Below are 21,851 nucleotides of genomic sequence, written 5' to 3'. Positions count from 1 at the left end.
ACATATGTAGTAGCTAGTAGCGGTTAGAGACTGAGAAGCATAGAGCAAAGTTGGCAGCATTGTAATTGGCACAGAGCATAGTCAACAGTAACGTAGAGGCTTCAGTGACAGTTCAGAGTCTCGCAACAATCAGGATTCGTGTGACAGATGCATCATACTGACCACAGTTGGTTCAGTATTTTGGATGCTTTTCCTGTTGTAGTTGTTGCAAATGTTGTAGTTGCAGCAACAACAGTAGGGGAAGGTTGTAGTGCAAATGTAGTGTTGGAAGCAGTTCAACAGGGCCAACAGCGACACAGATGCAACAATTAGAGTTGCGCAGTAGTTGATGGACAACAGAGCCAGACATCAGCAGCGCAATAGGAGATGGTGCAGAGACAATGATGCTTTAGTGGGTTGCAACACTAGAGCACATTCTTTGCTAAGAGGGAGTGTTGATACCTGTAGCATCGAATGTGCTCTAGCCTTAAAACTTTGCAAAGAGGCTAAGAAACATGCATTCTCCAAGACTCATAAATTGTTTGGGAAAAATTCACCTAGAGATGGTTTAATAAAAATAATTAATCATTTTAATGTATTCCTAAGTCTAAACTTAGGAAATGTGATTAAGGGTATTAATTAAACTGGTGTGAATCTTCTAAATAAAGACGAGAATCAACTCCCAATTAATCTTAGCCCTTGATTATGATTTAATCTTGGTCGTTGGTGCTCCAATGAGAGATTATAAGAAATAGCTTGATGGGCACTTGGAGACCACACCAAGATAGTGAGATCTAGAGATCGAAATTATCAAGAGTAGCAACACTAAGTTGCTAGAGAGAGATCAAGTGATCTTGCAGTGAGGGGCAGGGATAGTAGATCGAAGGAGATTTTTCCAGTCCTAGTGAGTGCAAGGCAGAGAAGGCATTGAGAGGTCAAGAGAGGCAATGTAGTGCTTCAGAGGGAATCTGTAATTTTGTTGAGGAGCAATAGACATCTAGTGCTAGAAGTCGAGGTGTGAGTCCGGAAGGCCAGAGAGTCGAGTTTCCAGTGGGAAGAAGATCAGAAGGATAGGGTGACATAGTAATTGTGTGAGCCCATGTAGAGACTGCATAGAGATAATGTAGGGCAGCTCATCCAGAGCCTGGATCAATGTTAGATCTCCATTGACAGTGTGAGATATTTTCTCACTACCTCTTTGCCAATTTATTATTTGTATCAGATAGCTAGTTTGGGCATCCAATGATTTGTACTCAGATTACTATTGCAACATAATAAAACCCTCAACTGTTGCACCGATTTTCCCAAGTTGGGTTTTTTTTCCGAGGACATTGATCCAGAAACAACGGTGTAATTGTGTGTTTATTTCTCTCATGTGAAATACTTTGTTTCTCGAGTATTTATATTGTGAAGGCAGGAGTAGATTTTATTTCGACGTTTACTGTGTAACACTGTAAATAACTTGATTCAGATGTTAATAAGTAGGAGAAATTTAATTAGTTTCTGCAGTAGGAATTCAGGTCACCGAATTTTCATATTTCGCAGTTGCAATGGTGAGGGAATGTGGTAGATCTCATAGGGGCAGTAGAGGTAGAGGCAGGTTGCCTCTCCCCCCCTAGCACAACCAAGGAACAGATTAATTTGACAAGAGTATTGCCGACCATTATTGTTATTTAGTAGCAGACCTGGAGTCCCATGAGATGTTCATCACTAGTGACACTGTGTGGGCTCTTCGTAACTTCCTAGGTCGACACCTTCACTACTAGGAAGATGTCATTATTATGCTAGAAGGGAATGTGTGGGATTTGAATTTTCATCTTTGTCATGCGCTAGCTGCTCTATGTTGATTTCTAGTAGCATCGGATGTGCTCTAAGCCTCAAAATTTGCAGGAAGGGTAGGACACATGTATTCCAAAATATCCAAAAATCGTTTTGGGAAATTCCACCTGGAGACAATTTTATTAAAATAATTAATTTTTTTTAATAGGTGACTAAGTCTAAACTTAGGAAATTAAAATAATTAAAGGGTATTAATGAAACTAGGTGTGAATCTTCTAAAAGAAGACAAAGATCGAGTCAATATGATCCAATCCATTGATTATAATCTAATCTGGGTTGTTGATTACTCAGCGAGAAGATTATAAGGACTTCGATGGGCATTTGGAAAACACATTGGGTGAGAGATCAGAGATTGATTCTCTCAAGAGAGCAGCGTAGTAGTTGCCAAAAAGGTGATAGAGGAGATTTCTTGCAGTGATGGGCAGGGATAATTTTCCGGAGGAAGTTTTCCTAATCCAGAGAGTGCAAGGCAAAGAGGGTAGAGAGTAGTCAGAGAGGCAACACTAGGCCATGCAGAGGCAGCATAGAGGTACGTTGTGGCAGCACAGAGCTTCAAAGGAAGTTTGTATTTATGCTGGGGAATAGTCGGGATCTAGTGCCGGAGCCAGGGTGTGAGACCGAGAGGCAAGAGGGTAGAAGTTTCCAGTGAGCAGAGGATCGAGAGGAGGTGAAACGCAGTCTTAGCAATAGTGACATAGTGTAACTGCGTGGGTGTGACACAGTGCTGCGCAGAGACAAGGCAGAGGCTCATCTCTAGCACAGATCAGTGCCGGATTTCCCAGTGACAAGGTGAGATCTTCTCATTATCTTTTTGTCAAGTTAGATCTCTGTATAGGATTGCCAGTTTTGGCATCCAAAGAATTGTACTCATAAATTACTGCATAATAATACAAACCCTCAACTGTTGCACCAGTTTTCCCACATTGGGTTTATTCGGAGACATTTTCCCAATAAAAACAATGTCACTTGTGTGTGTTATTCCTTTCTTGCTCAGTTCTTGTTTTCGCATATTATTTAAGTAGTGAAGGTTGCACTTGTATTTATTTTGATGTTTACCATATAATATTGTAAATAACTTGATTCAGTAGGAGAAATATAATCAATTGTTGTAGTAGTGATTCGGGGATTCCAAATTTTCACACTCTGTAAGGCATTGCGAGTACTCTAGGCCTTAAAATCCAACACACTTCCTCATCCTCCACTAGCTCCTCTTCTTAGAGCCCACTGTCAACATCCTCAAAGCACCGAGAGTTGCTCCTCTTTTAGACCTCAGCAACGACGCAACACCAGGGAAAGCACCCAAGTGGATCTCGGAGCACCATGTTGTAAGGGTACTGAGACTAGAGGCTAAGGTAGTGTCACCCATTCTCAGCCAACAATGCATAGAGCATACCTCACCAACACTGCACAACAAGCCAGTTGGCCCCCCTTAGCCAACAAAGCACCATGAGTCAACAACACAACGAGCTAGCTAGGTACCTCTCATCAACCAAGCACCCTTTGCTTGGTGACGATGATTACTACCATCCAATGCCTATGGTTTAGGAAGACCCCTTGGAGCTCAAGCATGGCGTGGATAAACCCAATAAGTAGTCCCTAGCATTGCTCAAGCCTCTCACGCGCTTTAGGTCACTTTTGAGGCTTCTGCCCTTATGTTGTTTTCATGCTTTATGCCTTTTTGTGCTGATAAACTTCTCAGGAGAACCTTTGGTTTCCCTCACAAGGGCAGATGGTCTTGCCTACTTCATTTGTGATTGTCAATCTCCTTGGCTTCTAGTTTAATTCTGTATATGGTTGGCTATGTCTACAATTTTGTGAAAGGTAGTCTCTTTTGCTTACAGTTCAATCTTTATATCTAGCTTAATAAGTCACCCAAACATGTAATCCTTGTACATTTTCTATAATAAAATGACTCCTAACTTCCAAAAAAAATAAAAAAAATTCACCACTATAAGTAACCTGGTGTTGCAAATACCAAGAAGTCTCGTTGATTTCTTGACAACAATGTCAACATATAAACACTTTAAACCAAAAGAGTTTCAAAGTCAACTAGGGAAAGTACATTATCTCATACAATTCCTTTGCACTTTGGATTAACGTGTGTTGACTTCATGTAATAAATATAAATATAAATAATCAATATTTAGTGAAGGGCCACATCCTAATGAAGGGACATATCTCATATAAAGGACGTGACTCTTAATGAAAGAGCACTTGTGGCTAAGAATTTATATGGGGTCCTAATTTGTAATCTTTTCATGTCAATTTTCTCACTTGTTCAATATATTCTTTATTTTTATCCTAAATGGATTTCTTCATATTCCAAATATTATGGATATTTAATTGGTCAGCCATATTGGTTGTCACACTTTATGGGAGAATACCTATGTAATTTGGATATAAAATATAAACCTAACCTTGTTTGTAAGGTAGTCCCATTTTTGGGTTTCCTTGAGTAGGTTCTTAGTAAACTTATCTGTTGGTTGGTTGGTTTGTAAAGTTTGGCCTCTTACTTGAAAGAATGAACTTATGTGTCAAATACTTCAAATTTTCCTAGCTTGAGGTAATGTTGTTGAAGCCTTTGGTTTCTTCGAATGTAGTTGGTAGCATACTCTTCCAAGCTATGAGAATGACTGCTTGTAATATAGAAAACAAACTTGAACTCTATGTGAAATAAATCTAGACAAGCAACTCACTGCTTGTAATATAAAAATCAAACTTGAACTCTGTGAAATAAATCCAGACAAGCAACAATGATGCATATTTACAACTAAATAGTTCCTTTTTCCTTGTTAATTGTGCAAATCCATTCATAAAAAGTGTAAAATTGCATTAAAAAATCCAAAACAGCAAGCTTAAACTCAAAATCAATATATGTGGCCATAGTTCCTTGAATTTCGTGGTGAGTGTAGAAAACAATCGAGTGTAATTGCCAATGTAAATTGAATCCAAAAATTCTTGTGAATGCATCAAACAATTCATATTTAGCTAGCAAACAAGATGGTACCTTTACTCCTACGTTGCCACATACAAAACGCAGACATATTAGTTTTAATTTAAATAGCTCCATAGGGTGTCAAACCTCTACGAAAGAAACCTTTCTTACCAAGTCCAAGGGTGGACTCATGAAGACGATGAGAGTGACCTTCAACTCTGATTGAGTAATATGCTCCTGGAAACTCAATCAAACCAAAAAAATAGGATGAAAAGATGAGAACTCAAGCAATGAATGGATGAATAACTCTCGCTAGCCCTCCAATGATTACAAACTAAGCTAGGATGTATACAAAGACTATCTCTCTAAATAGAAAAAATAAAAATACTGAAAAGACAATAAAATAAACTCTCAAGTAGGGTGCATGAGAGTGAGAGGAAGAATGCCCTCAATAGATAAAATCTTGTCAGTAGAAAGCCTTCACAAGTGTGCCCTAGTGCCAATAATAGTTGAGGTGTGTAAATAGAACTCTAGTATGTTAAGAACTTCCCCGTCTAAATGTAGATCAACCAACTAACCATAGAACTCCAACCAACAAATAAAGACCAAGTGATGAATCTCATAGTGAAACATTGCATGATAAGGTGAGGGTAATCTCCTAAGATAACAATGGCATGCACAATCTAAAAGTCAACCATCTCATGATTCAAAATAATTTGCAGCTCTCCTAAGTCAGAGATAGCAAATAGAACATAGAAATGCAAGCAAGTCTCCTCATACATTGGCACACAATGAACCAAATCCTACTGCAGTAGTGTTGGAACCGAAAATAAAATGTCATGTTCATGTAGGTGCATTCTCCTTGGCCAAAAATAGAAATAATGAAGATGGTTAAGATGCCCGAGGAAGCTTCCTCATATCATGGGCTCAAGGTATTGGTCCATCGAGTCAAAAAAAGGAACATTCTAGGCTAGTGCAACTTAGGTCTCCAAATGTAACCATTGTGCCTCATGTGAGCTCCCCCAACAACCTCCCAAAATGCTCCAAACCCCATAAAATTAACTAAAACCAAACTCCTCAGAATGGCATGACACTTACCCATATGCTATGCACAACACTGGCTCTCCAAATATATGGCTGAATCCAAAGAAATGTTGTCATTAATTTAAACCTTAAAAAAAAAATCCAGATATCTTATTACCACCAAACATCATCCACATGTTGTACTTGATAATAGATATCTGAAAATGTGAATATCTTTTAAAACCCAAATTTATATTTTCAGAGATCAAGTTGATCAAGTTTGACTGGCTTTAACTGAGGCCCAAAATATCTCAAAACTTCACATAAACAGACTTGCTAGTCTTGCTATTAGGGTATCGAAATCCACTTTCAGTTTTCAACAAAGATAAAAATTTCAAAAATAGGAAATTTTCTAAGATTGTAAATTTTGATTATCTAGAAGTACCCTATTGATGAACTCAATAATGGGTCTCCAAAACTGTCGTCTTTCTTTGGCAGATACCAAGTTTCTAAAAGTAGAATTTGTCAAAAATAGTGGAATCAAAATTTTGAAAGTTTCCATCTAACAATGCTCGCATCCACCCATGCAAACTCAAATGCATGTGGAAAACCTACTGAAAATAGATCTGGGAACCTCAATTGGAAGCTTGCTAAATAGATCTTTGGAAGCCTAAACATTGGAAGCTTGCTAAAAATTATCCTAAACTGAATTGGAAGCCTAAATTGGAACCCAGTTAAAAATAGCACAAAATATGTTGTCCTCCTCAAGCATTGATTTTTGGATAATCACTGAACACTGATGCAATGCAACTCTGGAACAAGCTCTTGCTTGACCAAAAATCTGCAACATTGTACCCGTATGACCAAAGTACTCACTAACCATCAATTTTGAATAGCATACTTCAGAATGTTGAGTTCACTCCATATGATGTCCATGAACTGTCAATGCAAAAGGGTGATCTCCATAATGTTGAGCTCACCCAATAAAATATCCACGAACATATGTTGAAACTCAACACCCAAATTTGAGTAAGAAAAACTCTTGTTAACAGTTCCAATGATGGAGTGGAATCTAAATTTGTCAATGGAATTGTAATAAACAATCGCAGATTTTAGCAGTAGGAGCTCAATTACATATATAAGCATACGAGTAAAAAGTAGACTACTAAGAATTATTTACTGTAAGATTTTTGTATCATATGTGGAACAAAAACACAACCAATAATAGATATTTGTATTTTCCATTTCAAGATTTGCATAACCATTTCTGTTACATGTAAGACTAATAAGTGAAAAATTTTACTCCCATTTCTATTTTTATCTTTTTTAGAATCAGTATGTTGATATGAATAATCTATCACCAATAAACAACTATCTATTGACATTTAAGAATCAAACTAATGTTCTCATTAAATTACAAGACAAGCACAAGATTGGATAATTCAACAATGCCCCAACATTAAGTAAATATAGACCTCGCGGTGCCAATTTAGTAGGAATCATCAACTTAATCTTATTTTTCTCAAAAATGATGCAACAAAACTGAGAACTAGCCATTCTTAAGCAGTCCCGATATTAAAACGTTCATGCTATGCTTGGGTTGATTTTAGAGAAGCTCAGAGATCTGCAAAACATATCCAAAATTAAATTTAATTGAATCCCATAAAAGCCGCATCATTAATAAATGCACATGGCATAACATTCTCAAAAAAGAGATTATGAAAATGAACAATCGTGTAGTTTCTGCACTTTATTTCTGTAAAAGCTCTTAGTGGTTATTGAAAATACAAAAAAGGACAGTAATTTACGTGATATGCTATACTATGTGCATGTTTTAGACATCCTCTTCTAGGTAGAACTCAATTAATGAGAAAGAAGAGACACCACTTACATCCATTGGCATTTCTTCTATTACAATGCCACATCCTTCTTCAATGTTCTTGAGTTTAACTATTTCTCCTCCAACAACCATATTAATTACTATCGCACCTGCAAAACCCAAATTTACAAACTTTAGCATAAAAAACGAATATTTTTCTTCAACTAAAGATTTCCAAGGAAAAGTTTCCCTCGCATAATGACATGTGCACATAGAGTAGTAAGCAAAATATATATCATGAATATTGCAATCCTATGGCCTAAAGAAATGTCAGCTAATCATTCATATTAAGATAGGCATTCTAAAGCTATATTCACTTAATAACATACAAGCTAATTATGTATATGACACAGATTAAATACATGCTATACAAAGTAACTAGCTTACGTGTAAAGTGAATGTTCTTTTGATGGGATCTTGTCCTTTCCTAGCGTAATGAGATTTGATTTTGACAATTTTCTGACAACACTTTCACCCATCTATTGTTCATACTCTGACTTTTGTTTTGTGCAAGATCCCATGATTGAAAATTTGGACAAAGTAATGAGACAGAAAGAATGTAAGCGAAAGTGCCAATCACATTAAAATGTTCACTACATGCCAAAGAGATGCAAAAAAACATAAGGATATAGAAATGAATCAGTTGGAAGTTGAAACAAATCGAACATCATGTTAGTTAGGGGATGATGACTAAAGCAATGTCAAAACTACAAGACTGATGATGTCACCTAGACTTTCGAAGGAGTGCCCTATACAACTTTAGGACACTACATCTTCGTAAGAGTTAAAACAGTCCATAAGTGCTCGATGCTACTGCTAATACAAGCTAACAAAATAAAGTCACCCCTTTGTGTGTTCGTTTTTGAGTTATTATTTCTAGGGTTATAACACTTGTGGGAAAGTAAGAAATTTTTTCAAAGATAGGTGACCTATTGAAAGTATTTCTTTTTATAAGTTCTTCATGTAGTGCTATTGTCCAGGCATGCAGGAAATGATAAAGAGCCGCCAATAATATGTTGGACATTTATTGTAATCTAAAAAATGGAAAACATGATATAATGTGCCCCCTACATTACAGCAAAGTTACTTTTACCATGATAAACCCAATAAATCACAGTGAAATAATATATCTTCTTGAAATTAACATTAGATATCAATAATTTGGAAGTTATCCCAATGGAAATTTCATGCACTCAGGCAATTAATGCAAAACTGAAATTTCATCTTTTTCCTAGAAGATTCCTTGGATCTTAGCACTAGAATTTTCAGCCTTTAGGGCTACTGTAAAGTAGAGTATAAAACAGTAGTGGAAAGATCACAATAGTTCACTTCATACAACCCCAAACTTTCTGGCAATTCAAAGTAAACAAATACCAAACAATGAGATAAGTTTCAACCCCTTCTAGAACTTATTACCCAATAATCAGATCTAAAAGTACACTTTCACAGCAGCAAAACAAGTCCCCTATATGTTGGAAATACTGAGTGGGGAGAGGGGTGCGGGGTGAATCAGTATTTCGTTACTTTCAACAACTTTTCACTTTATTAGTCTAAAATCTCATTACATAATCAATCATTAACACTAAGCATGATCATAGAGGTTAAAGTGCAAATCCAAATTTGAAGAACAAACACCTGCTTTTCAAACAATCTTCAATTTATTACAATCACTTGTGAGGGCACCAATCCTCTGCAAGCACCAACTTACAAAAATTGCAAGCTCCAACCTGTCAAGAAGATGAGGACACCAATCCTCAATAAGCACCAACTTACAGCTGTCCAAGAGACAACATCTAGGCTTGGAATCTGTTCAAAGAAAGTTTTCCCTCATCGTAGCTTGTACACAACTTAGTCTAGAACTTGGCCTCCAACTAGGACTCAGCCTCCAAAAGGTCTATAACTCAGCCTCTAACCAGGAATACAACTCGGCCTCCAACAGATCTATAACTCAGCCTTCAACAGGGCTGAAACTCGGCTTTCAGCAAGGTTGAAACTCCTCTAGATCAGACCAGAATTCAGCCTTCAAACCAAAACCAAAAACCTTCCCAACAAGTGTGCCAAAAACACTTTTATATCTCAAGTAGGGCAAGGAATACATCCCACAAAAATTTCTCCAACTCGGCTGGAACTCTGCTTTTCTTCTTTTCCTTTTGGTTCATGAGATATGAACCTCAGAACTGCTCCATCGTTGCCTTAGAACATAACTAATTTGCTTGAGCGAGTGGCTAGAAATACTCCTTCTCACTCCTATTTATATTGCATTTGGGGTCAAGACTGGGCCAACTTGTCCACTAGCTGGGCTGACTTGTGCAACTGGCATAATGTATAAAAAATATTCAAAAACTCAGTTTTCTTCAACCGTGAAGAGTTAGAGGGAGTGCCATATACCATTGGAAAGGTCTCAGAATAAGCTTTCTAACCATATACATTATCCTCCATTTTGAGCTAGGGAAGGAGTAAAACTGCATTCAAAGATAGGGTATCTAAATGGAGCATTGAAAATTCAAAAAAAATATTTCTAGAAAGTGTGCCATATATCATTGGAAAGGTCTCAAAATATGCTATTGGACTATGTAACTTTCTCTTTCATTTGGACAGCCTTTCACATCAATAACAACCATTTCCAACAATGTCCCCTTTGTTATTGATGGCAATACTTTAATATTTGTTTCTTTTCATAGATGCTACCCCTATCTACATCCTTGCTATACTTCTTGTTAGTTGCTCCTTGTTGAGAAAATCCAGGGCATCATATTTTCTCTTAGTTCTTGACATTTACTTGTGAATATTCTTATATACTTATTAGTTCTTCTTTTCTTATTTATATTCTTCTTTCATCAAGATGAATGCAAAACAGTAAAATCACAAAGGACATAGGATGTAGACACACAACCAGGGAAAAACCCCTAGGTAGGGGAAAACCCAGCCAAGAACTCTTCCTTTAGTAGATTCAAATCACAATGATACAACCAAGACTCTTGATCCAAACCTCTCTCCATCCATCAAGTCAGCTTTTGAAGTATTCTTCTTTCAAAACAAATCTTCGATCCTTCTTGACATCTTCTGCAATTCCAGAAACTTCGACTTCCTGTAATTTTGGAGACTTCAGCTGCTGCGATTATAGATACTTTGTACCTGTGATAGAATTTAGCTCCTGTACTTCGGTCCTTTTTGTAGTTATAATCAATGTGGAAAAAGTCGAAGTCGTGATTAAATCAACAAGGGTCCAGAAATTGAAAAAGTCGTTAAAGTTGGGAGGTTGTTGAAAAAGTCAGCAAAATTTAAAAAATACAAAAATTCATTTTATTTTTTTTATTTTTTTAGCATCTAAAGTATCCACAACATCAAATAAATGCATTTCCACATAAACATGTAAATAAAGCTAATACATAATATGTATATGAAGTCTAGTGCTACATCACATATCAAAATAGTAAATCAAGCCCTGAATCTTGAGTCTTGTCTCAGTGTCAACTCTCAAGAGTCAAAATATCAACAAAAAATATAATAAATGTATATCATGAGTCATCTACATGTCATAAAGTAATTAGTCACTAAGATCCTCTGCCCCTTTTACGAGAATAGGGAATGGATTTGCCTTTTCCTCTAGAGGAAGAAGGCCTTGCCCCTGGGGATACAAATGGACTCAGTCATCCTCTAGAAGCCAATAAAAGAGGTGGCCTTTGTCCTCTGCTGTGGCCCATCCTAGATGGTGTCACCTCCTCCTTCTCATCCTCCTCCTTCTCTGCCTCCTGACCCTACTCTTCCTCCTCTACCTCTACCTCTCCCTCCCCTACAATTGCTACCTCCTCTACCACTAGTGCCTTTGGATACACATCTAACCTATCAGGGATTGAGTCCATGGTAAGCCTCTCAGTATCGACCCTCCATGTAACAACAGTATCAATATTATCCAATCAAATGGCTTCCACATCAGGAGTCTTCTGAAGTTGTCTCACCCACAATCGAAGATTGTAGTAGACGTGGACCATGCCATTGACGTGTTGGGACTCCAATCTGTATTAGGGTCATAGATTGTAAATTAGTACTTATAAAATTTAAATATTAAAAAAAAACAAAGGAATTCAAAAATTTAATTTGAATTTTTTTTTACCTGTTATGCTTTTTGTTGTGTATTTTTCCAAAAACACTCCAGTTGTGCTCACTGTTGATTTGGGGTAGCATCGGATGTGCTCTAGCCACGGAAATTGGTGGAGAGGCTAAGGCACATGAGATCTCCAATACCCAAAAAGGGTTTGGGCAAATTCTAAACAATTTGGGAGACATTAAAATAATTAATATTTTTAATGGAGTACTTAGGGAAAATAAAATATTAATGTGAATTAATATAAAACTATGTTAGAATGGTCCAAAAGTCATGGATCAAGCCAGATCTAATCTTAGCCGTTGATTAGGGACTTAATCTCGACCGTTGGTTTGTGAACAAGAAAAGTATAAAAGGAGGCTTGAGTGTCACTTGGAGAACACACCAAGAGATCAAGATTTCGACTTTCTGGCATTGGGTTTGCTAAGAAAGTTGAGAGAGTGATCAAAGTTGCAATTGAGGGGCAGTGAATACAGAAGCAGAGATAGCACCGCGAGGATCGGCGCAGTAGTCAGAGAGAGGGATGCAGAACCAGCGAAGGGTTCACGCAGAGGCAGCCAGGGCTCACGCAGAGGCAGCCAGGAGCTGCACGGTGCCTCAGAGGGCCAATGTGAGTGACGTAGAGGGCCAGAGGACTGACGCAGTGCCTCTAAAGGCTGATGCAAGACAAGCGAGAGTGACGTTGGACAAATGCTGGGCCAAAAAGCGCTGATGTTGGGGTTTCGTGGAGCAGATTGGAGTTGTGAAGCTGCTGGAGTGATTATCCAAGGTTTCAGCCGGAACATCTCTCTCCGACTGAGAGGTACTACTACCGAGATTATTCTCTGTTGGGTGAGCCGGATTTGGCACCTAGATTGTATTATGAAATTGCTTAATAAATCAAACCCTCAGATAGCTACAACGGTTTTCCCGCATTGGGTTTTTCTGGGGACATTGGTCCAAAACCAACGGTATCACTTGTGTGCTTGTTTTGTTTCCTTCAGTTGATGATCTGTAATGTGTTGAACATGAATTTGTATTTATTTCTAGTATTTACATGGTAAATAACTTGTTAATTAACAGAACAAGTAGGTAGGAATAACTCAGAAAGTACATGAAGCGCTTCTAACGGTTTAGACTTAGAAATTCCAACATGGTATCAGAACGTGGTTGCAGATCACAGGAGAACTGAGGACATTAGCTGAGCAGAGCAGCAACAACAGAAAACAACTATCCCAAGTGACAAAAGCTATTCCTAGCATAGAAGTAGCAAGGAAAGGGTGACGCAGTGCCTGCGTCATCAAGTTCGAGCCAAGAAGAGGCAACGCAAAGGCTAAGGGAGGCAAAGACAGGCTCACGCAGAGCCACGTAAAGGCCAGGAGGGCTAACGCAGTTGGTTCAGGAGGTTGATTTACCAGTGTTGGGATTGCGGAGAGCCTAAGAGCTCTAACCTTCAGTTTGTTGGGATTTAGGAGGCAGTGGGTAAGTTGCAGAGTAGAGCTAGTGGGGTACTGTAGTTAGAACTTAGAACAGTACCTAACAGGGCAAGGCCAAGGAGGAGGGAGTTGCTACCGAGGATTTCTGGCCGAGAAATGCTGCAGTTGTAGTAACGATTGAAGTGGGGGCATCTTGACATTGGCAGAAGGGTTTCCAAGAGGGAAATCGAGGCTCAAAGGGAGTCACACCAAGAACTTCCAGGAGGGAAGTAGAGGAGTAGCGAGATGGCAGTGAATGGGGTAAGAGACCAGGACAGACTGGACGGAGCCTCAAACTTCGTAGTCTGGAAGGCCAGAATCCTATCCGTTCTAGACAGGAATCGTGTCAAGCACTTTGCCTTGAGGACGATAGCTATCCCAATTGACCCAACTGATAACGACAAGTACAAGGAGCCAATGGGGAGGGCGAAGAGCATCATTCTTGATGGGGTCAAGGACCATGTAGTACCACATATTGCCGAAAAGGACACAACAAATGAGATGTGGGAGGCCCTAAAGAAATTGTACCAACATACTTTTGTGCAAAGAAGTATGTTACTAGAAAATCAATTGTGATCATACCAGATGCAGAAGGGAGAACATATCGACCCCTTCCTCGATCGATTGAAGGAGATCCGGGATTCGCTGACTTCCATAAGGGCCACGCCAGATCAAGAATTGATGGTGAGAACAGCCCTGAACGCAATCTCAGAAGACTGGGAGGTGTTTGTCTAGAGCATACTGGGCAAGGCGACCCTTCCAGATTGGGAGGAAATGTGGGCTGCTCTTCGCCAAGAAGAGATCAAAAGGCTAAGCAAGGCAGGAAGCAACGGCAAGGGGATCAGAATCAAGGAGGAGGAGGAGGTGGATGCTGCCCTAACATCTGAGGGAAAGCAGGAGAAATGGAAGAAAAAGGATCTCTCCAAAGTCAAATGCTTCCACTATGGGGAGTTGGGTCATTATGCGACCCGATGTCCAGGGAAGAAGAGCAAGGGAGTGAACTCCGAGACCAAGGCTGTGCTAGCAAGGGCAGAGAAGGAAGTGGAGACAAACGATGACTGTGCCATGAGTGCACACACACCACTTGAGTGGAAGTGGGGAGACATCGAGTTGTAGTTAGACAAACTACGGGCGATGAGGGGCAGGATCCTTGAAGTACCCAACCTCTTGGATTATACCTTGTTACGGGAGCCCCGAAGAGGAGTAACAATACTGGCGGATGTAAGTAGAGACGGATGCAGATGGAGCGATAGAGGGAGCTACAGTGCAGGATTCCCAGGATAGCGTGAGGCAGCAGTGCGAGAAGCACAGGAGTGTTGCACCGGTGCAATATGGCATAGAGAGGTGTGCAACGGTGCCAGATGCATGGAGTTGTTGCAGCAGCGCAGACGTCAGAGAGGGAGCACTTGTCAGCGACAGAGGGAGTTTCAACATCGAGGGTGTCTCTAGCCTGACAGAGATGTCAGAGTTGGGACATCAGTGACTTACTTCTCAGTAATTGGGTCGTAGTGCAACAGTTAGCAGTGACAGTTCTATGGACAGCACGATGCAACAGGATGAGAGGGAGTTGTAGTACGGAAGTAGCAGTGGCAATGGCAAGGCCATGGGTAGCAGTACAGGATGCAGTGATGCAGATGATGGGCAGCAGGTCTAGCATCAACATAGGGACTGATGCTGGATGATCAAGGTGATACTCAGTGAGGAGTATCGCTAGAGCACAATCCTCGCTAAGAGGGAGTGTTGATTTGGGGTAGCATCGGATGTGCTCTAGCCACGAAAATTGGTGGAGAGGCTAAGGCACATGAGATCTCTAATACCCAGAAAGGGTTTGGGAAGATTCTAAACAGTTTGGGAGATATTAAAATAATTAATATTTTTAATGGAGTCCCTAAGTCTAAACTTAGGGAAAATAAAATATTAATGTGAATTAATATAAAACTGTGTTAGAATGGTCCAAAAGTCATGGATCAAGCCAGATCTAATCTTAGCCATTGATTAAGGACTTAATCTCAGCCGTTAATTTGTCAACGAGAAAAGAATAAGAGGAGGCTTGAGGGTCACTTGGAGAACACACCAAGAGATCAAGACTTCGACTTTCTAGCGCTGAGTTTGCTGAGAAAGTTGAGAGAGTGATCAGAGTTGCAGCTGAGGGGCAATGAATACAGAAGTAGAGAGGTAGAGATAGCACCGCGAGGATCAGTGCAGTAGTGGGAGATAGGGATGCAGAACCAGCCAAGGGTTCACGCAGAGCCGACCAGGGCTCACGCAGAGGCAGCCAGGAGTTGTGCAGTGCCTCAGAGGGTGAGCGTGAGTGATGCAGAGAGCTAAAGGTCTGACGCAGTGCCTCCAGAGGCTGACGAAGGCCAAGCCAGAGTGATGCTGGGCAAACGCTGGGCCAGAAAGGGCTGGCGCTGTCCCTAGAGGCTGACGCTGGGGTTTCGTGGATTAGATTGGAGCTGTGTAGCTGCCGAACTGATTATCCGGGGTTTCAGCCAGAACATCTATCTCCGACTGAGAGGTACTATTGCCAAGATTATTCTCTGTTGGGTGAGCCAGATTTGGCACCCATATTGTATTCTAAAACTGCTTAATAAATCAAACCCTAAGATAGTTACACCAGTTTTCCCACATTGAGTTTTTCTGGGGACATTGGTCCAAAAACAACGGTGTCACTTGTGTGCTTGTTTTGTTTCCTTCAGTTGATGATCTGTAATGTGTTGAGCATGTACTTGTATTTATTTCTAGTATTTACATGGTAAATAACTTGTTAATTAACAGAACAAGTAGATAGGAATAAATCATAAAGTACATGAAGGGTTTCTAACGGGTTAGACTTAGAAATTCTAACACTCACACCTAGAGGAACTGCATGTTTGGATAAACACTCAAATAACAAGATTTTGGAGATGGTGTACTTTGTCACCATAGCTTGTCCACCAAGCATCTACAAGTTAAAAGAAAAATGAGAAACATAAAAAAAAGTTAAAACATTGAAATTCTAAACTTGAAGCAAATTATGAAGAGACAATGAATTATGAAATTTGAAAGTTGAAAGTTGAAACAAACTGAAGCTTACCTGGCATTTTGGTCATCCTATTCTTAATAGCCATGGTAAAACCAAATGTGCCACCTACCATCCTATATATCTCCATTTCTTTATAAATATCTTCACGTTCTTGCTCAGATGCCACCATCCTCTCAACACAAGTGAAGAATCCATCCATCACCTTGGCATCAAATCTAAAACCACAGGAGTAAGAAAATGTGGGGTTGAGGTAGATACCTGCAACATGAATGGGGCGATGGAGGGTATTGTTCCATCGCTCATCAGTCACTCTTCATATGACCTATTGTTTCTCTAAACCCTCGTCTCTCTTATCTTCATAATAAGAATGAATGGCTTCTTTGGCCCTATCCATGGCCTCATACAAGTAGCCCATTGCGGGCTTGTCTCCATCAACCAACCGAAGAACCCTTACCAAAGGTTCTGAAATGGCACACACCTCCTCTACTCTTGCCCAAAATCTTTGATCATATGAAACTAGTCTGCATATGCCCTCTCCCTCTGGTTTGCGGCTAATAGATAAAGCACGCCAATCCTGTGAAAGAAACATGCTCTTCACATCCCACATAGAATTCAACAGAGACTAAAGAGATATGAAAGTAGTGGAAAATTGTGATTCAACAATATCCCTCACAATAGGAATCTTACCTATATCCTCCAACATCAAGTCAATGCAATGAGCAACACAAGGTGTCCAGAACAAGTTAGGATACCTCTCCATAAGCAACTTGCCAGCTGCAACATAATTTGCAGCGTTGTCCATTATGACTTGGACAACATTGTTTGGGCCTACTTCCTGAATGAAGATGTCCAACAACTCACATAATAATCATGCATATTTAATGTGTGCAGATGCATCAACAGATTTCATAAACATTGTCCCCTTGGGACAACTAACCAAGAAGTTAAGAAGGGTCCTATCCTTCTGGTCAGTCCAACCATCTAACATGACTGTGTGAAAATTCGAGAAGCCTCGAATCACTACTACAAGAAACTGATATTACTTCTCCTACTTGTTAATCCATGCAAGTGATTTACTGTGTTCTACTGTAAATATCGAAGTAAATACAACTACAGCCTTCACAACTTTAAATAATATGCGGAAACAAGAATCTGAGCAAGAAAGAAATAACACACACAAGTGACATCGTTGTTTTTGGACCAATGTCCCCGGAAAAACCCAATGTGGGAAAATCAGTGCAGCAACTAAGGGTTTGTATTATTAAGCAGTATTTTTCTGAATACAATCTTTGGATGCCTCGCTGGCTATCGAATACAAAGAATCTGACTGACAGAGAGACGAGTGAGATATATCTCACACTATCACTAGTGATCCACGACTGATCCAGGGTCTAGATTTCTGGCCCCACGCTAGCTTGCACAACTATTACGTCAGCCTCTCTGGGGATCTATGTCACCTCTTCTCGGATCTCCTACTGTCTGGAGATTCGAACTTCAGGCCTTCTGGTCTCACACCACGACTTCCTGCATTGAAACTCGTCTCTTCTGGCTATAATTCGAACTCCCTCTGAAGCTCTACATTGCCTCTGCTTGGCCTTACGCTACCCAGCGTGGCCTCTGCGCTGCCTCTTCTGGATCTCTCTCTGCCTCCTCTGTGATGTATTCCTGGATCAGGAAAACTCTCCAACCAGAACTATCCCTGCCCCTCACTGTAAGAAATCTCCTCAATCGATTCTCCAACAACTGTTGTGTTGCCCTCTTTGAGAAATTCGGTCTCTTGATCTATCTCCGATGTATTTTCCAAATGCTCATCAAAGTCCTTATAATCCTCTAGTTGAGTAATCAACGACCCATATTAGATTCTAATCAATGGTTCAAATCATTTGGACTCACTCTTCGTCTTCTTCTAGAAGTTTCATTGTCAGTTTGACTAATACCCTTTAATTATTTTAATTTCCTAAGTTTAGACTTAGGCCCCCATTAAAAATAATTAATTATTTTAATAAAACTGTCTCTGGGTGGAATTTTCCAAAAGGATTTCTGGGTATTGTGGAATACATGTGTCCTAGCCTCCTTGCAAATTTTGAGGCTTAGAGCACATCCGATGCTACCAAAAATCAAAATACCGTGCATCTAGTGTGTTCCCATGATGCCCTAAACTCCTCCAATCTAGCAGTGCAATAAGTCTTTTCATCTTGAAGAAGAGGCCCTCTCAACTCTGCAAAGGTAGGGGCTTTGTACCTCGGGCCAACGACAACAACAACATCAAACATAGGTTGGTAGAATGGGTTTGTCTTAGCAATGTTGAAAGGAACATCACTCCATAGAAGACACTTATTGACCAACATGTCATCTTTTGTCGTTTCCCTTTTTGTAAGTGCCATTTGATGCTTGGTTGTGCACCAGGTGTGGTTCTAGAAACAAAAGAATATGAGAAAGTTGAGGGGTTGGGAAATGTGGGTGTGGAAGGTGATGGTGAAGAGCCACTCTCACTTCCCCCCACCCTTGAGGCCCCTACAAGTTGGCTTTTTAGTGCTTCCCTAGTGTCTTTTCCCTCCTCTTTATCCATCAACGATTTAATGACCTGCCAGATGATTTATGGAGATGGATTTGGGCAAAGTTTTATATTTTGCCCCGAAATTTGCCCCAAATGGAATTTTAATCTATTGACACCCCCATGCTTGCCACACAGCTTGCAAGTCAGATACATTCTATTGACCCCCCCCAGATTCAAGTATAGTATCAGGTTCACTATATTCCCACATAGGGTGTAAAAGCCTTGGCATTTTGCTTGAAACTCTAAACTTGAATTTGAACCTGGGCACAAAAAAAAAATTAAAAATTGCCAATCACATAAGAAGCAAACACAAATGTAATTGTTGATTTTAAATTTTAAATGCCTCTTCTCACTCACTTGAACACACTCAGATTCACTAAACAAGGGTTTGAATTTTTGTCATTTGATTCTTGAAAGTTGAAAGTTGAAGTTTTGATTCAATCTAGATTCTAAACAATGTTTTGATTCAAATTTCTAAGCAAAAATAAGATAAAAACAAACTAATAGAATTATAGAAAGATTTAAGAAGCCATTTGTGTAACAAAGGCTAAGAGAGAAATTAAAATACATACCTGGCAGCAACAAATCGATGCCTTGAATTTCTCGCGTTGAGCAGTGGACAAATCTCTAAATCCACACCACAAAACTAGTAAATCCCCTCCTCTTGGGCAATCGCAAACACCTCTTCTCTCCATAGGGATGAATGGCAACAAGTAGAGTGAAAAATGAGTGTTTTTTTTTCCTTTTCCCACACTTATCCGCGGCCTGAGCGGGCTCCGCGACTTTTTTGGTCGAATCTCGATTTAATCGAGACTTTTGCAATTTAATCCCGACTTTTACAACAGTGAAAAAGTCACCAAAAATTCGGCGGATTAAATCGGCTAGTCCAAAAAATCAGACTTTGCCAATTTAATCATGACTTTTTGGTGACTTTTTCCACACTGGTTATAATATCCATTCTTATAGCTACTTCGCATCCCTTGCACAATCACAGATCAAACTTGTATATCCAACTGAGTCGAGCTAACTTTGCCATATATAGTTGTTTCTGCCTATTCTATTGGGGCTGACATGAATTGAAGACACAACCGACTTGATGGGGGAGGATTTTACATAGAAATTTTATTTCTTGACTTTAACAAGCCCAAGAAAGGTCACTTACAAAAATTGACTTTTACTTCGACTCAAAAATCCTAAAATCCTACAATGGACGATTGACCTATTGACTATTGACCTAAGCATGAAACCCATGCTTTAATAAGTCAAATTAATAATAATAAATAATTCTCTTGACAAATATATTACATCATGATTCAAGTACAATTATGAAGACCGACACTAGTTACATTCTTCAACACTCCCTCTTAACAAGGGAGGTATTCATAATTACATACATATGAAGGTACATGGAAGATCTCAAAATGAAATGAACTACAAAGAGTTCTAGCACACCCAGTGTTGCAGACTAGATACCTGACCAGGGTATTCTATCTGGGTGGGACTAAGATGGACTCAAGCTTTCAGCCACTCTAGGTACCATCAGGCTTACTAGCTAACCATCAACCTAGGGATCTAGGTGCGTATCCAAGGTCAGAGCTCCATGACCAACGCCACCCTCCCTCTTCGGGATCTAGACATCAACACACAAGCCAGCCAAAGGTTTTCCCAAGCATCTTGCCACTAGATGCTTCACCTCTCCTTATAAACTAAACCAAATATATCCATTTGTCCAAGCATACTTCCAAAGTGTTCAATCTTCTAGTGGAGATATTTTTCTGCGCAAACACAACCCCAATCAGTAATAAACTTTCAAATATATACACAAGTAAACACAAACCTTCGGGATCTCTAATCATTCTGATGTTGCTTGTATTATCATGTTATCAAATACATCTTGTTGGAAGCTTTCTTCTTTTACTTCTTCAACAACACTAAATACAACCTCAGTACTTCTCAATTCTTTTGTTTGCAACTTCATCCATTCTATCGTTGAAGGTATTATGACTGTCATAATGTGCCTTCCCTCTCAACTAGGGAGGCTCCCTATCAACACAACTTCCTTCTTTTATAACATAGGAGAGACTTACAATTTTTCAAGGTTTTATTTCTTTCTCATGTCATCAAGATCATCTCGATCATCATCATTCTTATAGCTTCCTTCATTATGCTCATCAAAAATCTTCAACATCTTGAAGATCATGTACCTACATCACTTTAATAGCAAGTACAACCAAAATACAAATATATATGGGAGCATAAAGTTAACTATATCAAAACCATTTCATTATAGTGGAAATATCAAAACATTTAAACTTAAAGACTTTGGATACCTAAACCTAGTTAGGTTCATAATTAGTAGGAGACTCATCATTTTAGACTTCAACTTCTTGCTAGGGTTTTGGCATAAACCTTAGACTTCATGTTTAAAAACATAAATCCTTATTAGCAATCAGATCAACAATCAATCATATTACTAGGATTTCAACAGTATGCATGACAGACTTTACTAATGTTTATTGTATACCCAGATACCACAAAAATATCAACAATGCATATCTAGGGTTTCGTCATCGTATATTCATATCAATACTTACTTAGGTAAACCCTAGAAACAAACATCACTACATCATAGTTAGATGCATAATAATTTCAATCAGGCTAGGGGTCTGATTGGGCAGAAGAATATATACCAAGGATTTTGTCAATAAACCATAATTCACCAAACCCTAAAAATATAGGGTTTTGGTTTATAACTTGGACACAATGAACCCTAAAAGATCAAGGTTTTGTCATAACAAAACCCAAAACATCAAAAGAATAGAATTTCATCATTCGTTCTAGACATTATTAACAACCCTAAGAAAACTAGGGTTTCAACATTATTAATATTCACATACCCTAAGCACCAAAAGGCTAGGGTTTTACAGTGAACCCTAAAGATTAGGGTTTCATAAGAATGATCAAACGAGGGTAGATTCAATCTAATGATTAATCACCCTAACAAGAATCCTTACGATTGAAAAAGCTAAGCATAAGAAAGTTAGTAAAATTTCAT

General features: G+C 39.2%; 1 protein-coding gene across 1 annotated transcript in view; it reads right to left on the bottom strand.

Annotated features, from left to right (window-relative positions):
• Positions 1-7,066: 7,066 nt before the first annotated feature.
• The window catches only part of LOC149243020 (ATP-dependent RNA helicase fal1-like), a 282,436-nt gene continuing 267,651 nt past the window's right edge, over positions 7,067-21,851 (bottom strand). The window contains exons 5-6 of the mRNA XM_089367746.1: positions 7,668-7,765; positions 7,067-7,400 (exon numbers count right to left, since the gene is read on the bottom strand). Coding sequence (XP_089223872.1) covers positions 7,383-7,400; positions 7,668-7,765 — 116 coding nt within the window. The 3' untranslated portion in view covers positions 7,067-7,382. The remainder of the gene's footprint in view (positions 7,401-7,667; positions 7,766-21,851) is intronic.

This window comes from Pinus tabuliformis, chromosome 8 (genome assembly GCF_031772625.1).
Source record: "Pinus tabuliformis cultivar Carrire ecotype Pingquan chromosome 8, CPIR1, whole genome shotgun sequence".
NCBI lineage: Eukaryota > Viridiplantae > Streptophyta > Pinopsida > Pinales > Pinaceae > Pinus > Pinus tabuliformis.
This window is presented reverse-complemented; position numbering and strand designations above follow the sequence as displayed.